This window comes from Phoca vitulina, unplaced genomic scaffold (assembly GCF_004348235.1).
Source record: "Phoca vitulina isolate PV1807 unplaced genomic scaffold, GSC_HSeal_1.0 scaffold7, whole genome shotgun sequence".
Lineage (NCBI taxonomy): Eukaryota > Metazoa > Chordata > Mammalia > Carnivora > Phocidae > Phoca > Phoca vitulina.
Genome location: NW_022589710.1, coordinates 45,060,318 through 45,067,866, shown reverse-complemented (window position 1 = coordinate 45,067,866; position 7,549 = coordinate 45,060,318). Strand labels below are relative to the sequence as shown.

The 7,549-nt window shown below is 56.3% G+C and overlaps 1 protein-coding gene across 1 annotated transcript in view; it reads left to right on the top strand.

Moving 5' to 3' along the window:
• The first annotated feature begins 4,042 nt into the window (after positions 1-4,042).
• LTBP2 (latent transforming growth factor beta binding protein 2) overlaps positions 4,043-7,549 on the top strand; it is a 101,150-nt gene continuing 97,643 nt past the window's right edge. Inside the window, exon 1 of the mRNA XM_032405576.1 lies at positions 4,043-4,536. Coding sequence (XP_032261467.1) covers positions 4,043-4,536 — 494 coding nt within the window. The remainder of the gene's footprint in view (positions 4,537-7,549) is intronic.

The window sequence follows — 7,549 nt, the reverse complement described above, 5'->3', positions numbered from 1 at the left end:
TCAAGGTCCCAACAGTTACAGGGGAGGGAGTGATGGGTGGTAAACGGGAGCCAGGACGGGAGGATGGCACCGGGGTGGGGCAGAAGGAGAGTCCTCAGAGTGGATTAGCCAGGCTGCAGCCCCAGGAGAACAGGGTGGGAATTTCCAGGGACCACTTGTACTCATGGAGGAGTGGGCGGGGCGCCTAGTGGTGAGGGAAGTGTGTCTGCATGAGGCTTTTGGCCCAGGCCAGCGGTAAGAGGCTGAATGGGCGGCAGACTTCCAGACGTGCAGACAGAGGAGATGGAGCAGTAATAATGACTTGGACACATGGGAGGAAAAAATAGCTCAGGGACAAAGATGACGCCAAGGTTTCTGGCCTTGGGAAGCTCATGGCGCTCTGAGGTGAGCGTTGAGGGATGAAGAGGAGAGCTCCTAAAGGAACGGGGCAGGTAGTGGGAAGAGGAGGGGGGTTCCCCCGAGCTGAGGAGTGGGGTGGATAACAGGGCAAGGGGGTAAGTGTGGAGCTGAGGCTTTCCCAAAGCCGGGAAGGTGCAGTGTCTCAGGGAGAAAACTGAACATTCTGGAAATTCCAATGGCATTCATCTCAAAACACAAGGCACAGGATTCAAGGAGATCCTTAGGGCCAGCCTTGGAGGCAGCAAGCACGTGAACTTGGACCAGTAATTACCACCAGAAACTCAGTTTTTTTTCTCTCCTAAAGTGGGTCTAATGATACCAGCCCTTTTTACTTGATGGAATCATTCTGTCATTCATTTACTTAGCCAACTGTTGAACACGTATTTCTTGGTTGTCTGTTGGAGTCAAGCACTGTTCTAGGTTCTGGGGAAACAGTGGTGAGCCAGGCAGACAAGATATCTATTCCTTTGGAGCTTTCACTGTGGCTTGGGAAGTCAGACATGATTTTATAGGTTGTTGAACAGGATTCTTCTGTGATCTTTGAATTTCTGCTGAGGCCGCAAAGACTAGAACAATAAGGATTAAATATTCTCACATTCCAAAAGGAAGTACTAGACACCTTCCTAAAGGCAGAACTGGTTCAACAACACTTGCACCACATCCCTGGCTTCCAGTCTATACATGACAGGGATTGAAGAAAGTTGTTGAGGTAGGGAACTGTTGCATTAGTAGGCAAGGCTGAGATTTCCCCGGAGGGCACTCCTCAGCGCAAACCAAGCCCCAAAAGAGCAAGTCATAGAGCTTGGGGGCTTCCAAGAAGAGGAGACTAGCATGACTCCCCATAACTCTCTCTCCATGGAGGCTGAGTTGCTGGAGGTTGCAAGCACCCCCCAGTGGCCCAAGGCACAGCGAGGAATTTCTGGGGAGAACCCAACACGTGTCTTCAGGAATTGAGGATGGGCATAAATGAAGAGACTTGTATGCACTTCCCATTTGGAGAACTCTGACTGTGGATCCTGGCCGGAGTGGCTTCTATGGCAGAGTGAGGAGCAGCCAAGTCACCAGTGGTTTGCTGGCACGGACGGGCAATTCCCACAAGAGGCAAGGAATACAGGAGTCTGCAAGAGGCTGGCCAGAGAGTGCTTTGCTACAGCAGTGGTGGAGGGTGGAGGTCCTGCAGGGAGACTCCCAAAAGCCCACAGATGTGTCCATGGAAGAACGAACACTTGGCACCTGCCAGCCAAGGGCACCTGTCACATAGGATTTTGTCACTGTCCCTCTAACACCTCTCCTCCAACCCTGACAAGGGGAGCCACAGCAGAAAAGGGAGATTAGAAAAACAGACCATGCGAGGGGCACCTGGGTGGCTCAGTCAGTTGAGTGTCTACGTCTTGATTTTGGCTCGGGTCATAATCTCTGGATCATGAGATCGAACCCCGGTCGGGCTCTGTGCTCAGTGGGGAGTCTGCTGGAGATTCTCTCCCTCTCCCTCTGCGCCTCCCCCTGCTCTCTCTCTCTCTCAAATAAACAAGTAAATCTTAAAAAACAACACAAAAACAGACCATGCCCTACTCTCCCCACCACAGGATCTCAGGCCAGGAGATAGGCCCATGGGGGGAGGGGAGGAGTATTAAATTGGATGCAAGATTGATTAAACTGGATGAGGTTTTGATTTGGACAGGACCAGACTTTTTAGTGCCTGAAAATTGGTCTTAATTACAGAAATGAGACTGTTCTTGTGGCGGCGGGGATGGGCAAGCCAAGGACTCTGCTTGAGATGTCATTAAAGGTGGAGAAGGGAAATTCACCATACCATGGTTGAAGGCAGTGAGGGGAGGAAAATGTAGCTCTTTCCTCATTGTCCCTCTTCAAGTTCAGCCCATTCAGTAAGTCAGTTACACAGGTAAACAAATAAAAAACATACTTTCAACTGGGCATTCAAGCAAGGAAGGTAAAGCAGGGTGTCGTGGCACACGTGGGAGGACTGCTCTAGATTGGAGGCTCAGGGATAGCCACTCCAGGAGGCGGGTGATATTTGAGTTGAGAGGGGGAGCCATGAAGAGCTAATTCTGTAAAACATCTTGGAGAGAAGTGCTCCAGGGAGAGGGCAGTGGACATTAATGTGGCTTGTTCAAAGAGCAGAGACAACACTGCAAGAGAGGGGGCCCAGTCATGCGGGGTTTTGTTGGCCAGAGTCTGGAGTGGAGGCCATAGGCCAACACTAGGTATTACGGTGCCCATCCTTTGGGACGTTATCCACGGGTGCCCTCCTGCCTGCTCTGTCACTCTTCCTTCCTGCGAAACAGTAGGCTGTGGAAATGCACTGGGGACAGCACACTGGCCAGGCCTTCAGGCTTGAGGGCAGGGGGCTATGGCATGAATGATGAGCTCATTGTTGGAGGTAGTCAGATGGGTGGCAGTCAGCATTCTTGCACCCCGCCCCCTCGCTGCCAACTCAAGGTGTGAGCACACACCAGGTCAATCAGAGACTCATCGATTCCCTCCCACCCCTCCTCTGGGACATACCCCAGGGTAGTCCAGAGAATGGGCTTCTGAGCCTGAAGCAGGAGGCCAGGATTTTATCCCCTTTTTGGACACATGCTGTTACCTGGTGTGACCTCATTCAAGAGCCTCTATGTCTATACCTCTGTTAAAAAGGTGGTATCTCTTCCAGGATCCGCCATCGCCGCCCCAGGCCTCGCCCGGACCCTGACGCAGCAGGAAAAGGATTAGGATCTAGGAGCGCAGGCGGCGGGCAGCGGCTGCAAGGTGGCGGAGGACGCAGCCAGCTCCACTAGAGGGCGCGCGCCCCCCGGCGACCTTCCAGCGCGCTCGCACCCTGCGGCGGCGAGGGGGAGGCGAGCTCCCCTGCTGCCCCGCGCTGCCCCGCGCTAAGCCCACCCCGGAGCCTGCGCCCCCAGTGGCGGGGGCGGGAAGCGAAGGGGCCGGACGTCCGTCCCTCGGGGCCCGGCCCTGTCACGCCGATCTTAATACCTCTCCTGGCCTCCTCCAGACCTTCGAGGCCGCAGCCTTGGTCATGCAACCGGGAGTTTGTTCCAGAGGCCAGAGGCAGGAGAGAAATTCGGGACAGGTCAGCAGTTCGAGCTTGACCAGGACGAGAGGAAGGTGACCAGGCGCCCCTGTCCCGGCAGGCGTCGTCTCCCCTGCCAGCCGTCGGGTCAGCCCTGCGCTGCCCCCAGCTCCTCACGGGTTAACCCCCCTTCGCCGCCCGCTCGCTTCCCGGTGCCAAAGTGGGTGTTGCTGGAATTCCTCTCTCCCTCTCCCGTAATGAGGGGGCTGAGCTGTCCCTCCGAGGAGGGGGCATGGTGTAGATAAAAGAGACGAAAAAACAGGGGGAGGTTTCCAAAAATAAAAGCGTCCGTCTGCCCTTCAGAAGGCTGCAGAGACGGGAGAAGGCGCGAAGGTGCGGCGGCGGTGCGCGCCCGGCTGGAGACGAGCGGACGCCAGGCTCGGGGCGCGCAGCCCCGGGACCGCTCACGCCGCCCAGCCCTCGCCCCGGGAAGGCTGGCTTGGAGCCCCTAGACCGGGAGAAGCGGGCCGCCGGCCGGGGAGCGGAGCGCGGCCACCGCAAGCCCCCGGGGCACTTCCCCCCGCTCAGCGCTCTCCAGTCGCCCCCGGCGCCATGAGGCCCCCGACCACCCACCGCTGCCCCGGGCGCGCCCGGCAGAACCGCTGCGGGGGCCTCCTGGCCCTCACTCTGGCTGTCTTCGTGGGCATGGGCCATGCTCAGAGGGACACGGTGGGAAGATACGAGCTGGCTGGCAGGGACGCGAATCGGCTGCGGCGCCCCGGGGGCAGTCACCCCGCAGCGTCTGCAGCCAAGGTGTACAGTCTGTTCCGAGAGCAGGACGCGCCAGTCCCGGGCTTGCCGCCCACGGAGCGGGCCCAACCCGGCTGGGGGAGCCCCCGGAGGCCCGCCGACGCGCTGGCCAGGAGGCCGCCCCGCGCGCAGCAGCCGCGGCGAGCCCAGCCACCTGCGCAGACCTGGAGAAGCAGTCCCTCGGGCCAGCAGCAACCCGCAGCCCGGGCCCGGGCCGCCCCGGCCCTCCCGCGCCTCGGAACCCTCCAGCGGCCCGGGGCTGCGCCCCCAACCCCGCCGCGGGGGCGGCTTACGGGGTGAGCACTGCAGAGGAAAGCCGGAGGGGGGGTTGGGGGGGGAGGGAGCGAGGGTGGGTCCCCATGTGCTCATTAGTGGAGGGATGTGCAGGCGAGAGGAGAGGGCCCCGGGCTCGTGCCCTTGGTTCCTCCGGGGCCAAGGCGGCCTCAGGACTGCAAGGAAAAGCACGGGGGTCCTCAAGCTGAGGCTCGGAGATCTGACCCACTTTTGTAGAGTTGAGGGCAAAGAAAAACACCATCCTCACCCTTTCGTACCAGCTCGCCGAGACCTGACGCTAAATCCTTTCCCAAGGCGCCCATGCTTTCTCCTGCCCCCCGCTAACCAGTGCCCGCAGACTCCCGCAGCACCGCGGGGATCCGAGAGGGAGCCCAGAGGGGGCAGCGGGGTGGGCGTTCCAGTCGCCTGAGGCCCTAGAGCGGTTGAGCGGGCTCAGAGCGCAGGTAGGTGGAGGACGTCGGGGCTCCAGAGTGCCAAGGCAGATGCATCTCCGGGAAGCGGGCTGGCAGGGAATCCTGAACTTGGCTACAAGTGTACGAGTTGGGACGCAGGTTGGGCTGGGCCCGCGCGCGGCTGGACGTGGGAGGGGGAATGGGCTCGAGGGCACTTTGGGCCGGAAGCCCGCTCGCGCCGAGCTGTGGCACAGTGGGTACGTGGGAGAGGGGGTCTGTGTGTGCGCCTGTGCAGCTAGGTGTCAGCGCGACTCGCGCAATCTGCGGGGCTGTGTCCCCCAACCCGGCGATTTGCTTTTTTCCCTCTCCCCGGGCAGCCCTGCTGCCCGCTGGGGGCGCCCTCGCAGCGTCGGGAGGCTCGGAGGCAACCCCATCCCCATGTCGGGGATCCTCATGGCTGAGGGGCACTTGGCCTCGTCGGGGTATGCCATGTGTCTCCAGAATGGAGGGCAAAGGGAGCCCCGGGGAAGGGCGGGGCTGGAGGAGGGCAGGATCCGAGAGGCTGGGAAGGGCTCTGGCAGCCCTCTATGGCCTGGGCCCAATTTCCCAGTTGATTTTAGTCCCAGTGCACAGCAAGGACACTTGTACCCTCAGTTCTACCCTGGAGGACGGTGTGCCTGGTGGCCTTCCGCTCCAGGTTTTCCTTGGCTGCTGAACTCTTCCTATTTCCCCAGGATTGCCTCCCTTCATTCAGATCTCTGCTCAGACAGGTCTGCTCTGGCAGACCTGCCCCACCCTGTCTCCCTTCACGTGCTTTACCTGTTTCTGCGTTGATTGCCCACACCAATGTCAATTCTACAAAAACAGAGGCTTTGTTTTGTGCATTGCTGTTACTAGTGCCTAGAACAGAGCCTGCAGACAGTTGATATTCGTTAAGTATCTGTTGAATGAGTGAATGAACTCCCTGCTGCCCCAGCAAGGCCCAACCTAAAACAGGCGGAGAGCAGACCCATGCACTGCCAAGTTGCTTACACACAGGATCAGTCAACAAGTGTTAATGGAGCACCGGCTGTGTTTCAGTTTTTTCCTTTCCTGACGTGTGCAAGTGAATACATGCTTCCTAAGAGCAAGTGTGCAGAGCCTGGGACAGGGGATGGGGGTTCAGAGACAAAGGCATTGTTCCTGCCAAGAGAGCAACTCAATTACTTACAATGCAGTTGGAGAGATGAACAGATATGTACCAGTGAATGTGCTTACTAGTAACGGAAGCTTCCTATTAAGCATAAAGGAATGGGACAGTTATGGCTGAGGAGCTCAGAGGAGCTGAAGTCCCTGTGGCTGGATGGGCAGTATTCAGGGAAACAAGAGGGGAGGTGGCAGGAGTGGGGCCCAGAGGTGTAGCACTGCCCAAGGCTGAGGGCTTCTCACTGTTGGCACTGGCCTGGGGGTAGGATGGCACCCTGGTGTAGGGAAGCCATTGGAGTGAGGCTGGACGCATAGGTTGGGGCAGATCATGGAGGAGCTCATAGCTTAGGCATTTAGGTGCAAGTTGGGGGAAGGTAGAATAGTGGAGGTTGGGATTGGAAGGGTGCACTATTAGAAGTTGTGAAGTGAGGTGGGGATGTGCAAAGCAGATTGTCACCACAACAAAACTGATATATGGGCACAGGCGTGTAAGGACGCGGGCTGGGTGCCACCCCTAGGCACCTGTCATACACAGGTGCACACATCAAATCACATGTTGGGTTTGGCTCCTCCCCCAGATTCTTTTCTGCAGCTTTGATTAAGGGTGGGTTCCTCTGGCAGTCCACGCAACCACTCCAAGTGAGCTGAGTAGCAATCTTGTCCATCTGCTTCCTCTGTGCAGGCCCATTCTGGCTAATGGCTTCTGGCCAGGCTGACCTCTGGCAGTTGCCTAGTGGGCTGCTCACGGCCAAGGACCAAGTGCCACCTGCTGGTGAAGCTTGGAATTACATTACTACTATGGGCGATTCTTCATTCATTCAACAAATATTTGAAAAGCCTCCTGTATGCCAGGCTCTGTGCTGGACCATGGAGCTGCAGCAGAGCCCAGCACAGCCGGTGTCCTCACAGAACTGGCATGTGGTGGGGATTTATTGCACACAATGAAGATTTATTAAGCATGTGCCAGACACAGTTCTAGTGTGTGGGATACATTGTAACCACAGCAGACACAGATCCTGCACTAATGGAATTTATGGTCTACAGAGGACTTTTAAAGCCATTGTTTCACAATATTCAGTGTTTCTTGAACTAGCCTCACAGCCTAATAATTTCCCCTGCTCTTTTCTCTCTTGTTCTATTATTTTTCTTTAAATTTACACACTGTAAAAAATAGTACGATTTTGTATTTTATCTATTTTAAACTATTTTATATTATGAGGTTTTGTACAAACATATAAAAAAAGTTGGAAATAATATAACTAACGATCCAGATTTTTCAAACCTTAATATTTTGGCATTTTTTGCTTTTGATTTTTTTAGTTTAAAATCCCTCCATAAATTTGTCTCTCTCTTCCCAGAGTTAACCACTACCCTGAATTTACTCATGATTCCAATGTATGTTTTTACACTATTACTACAGATACATGCCTCCATAAAA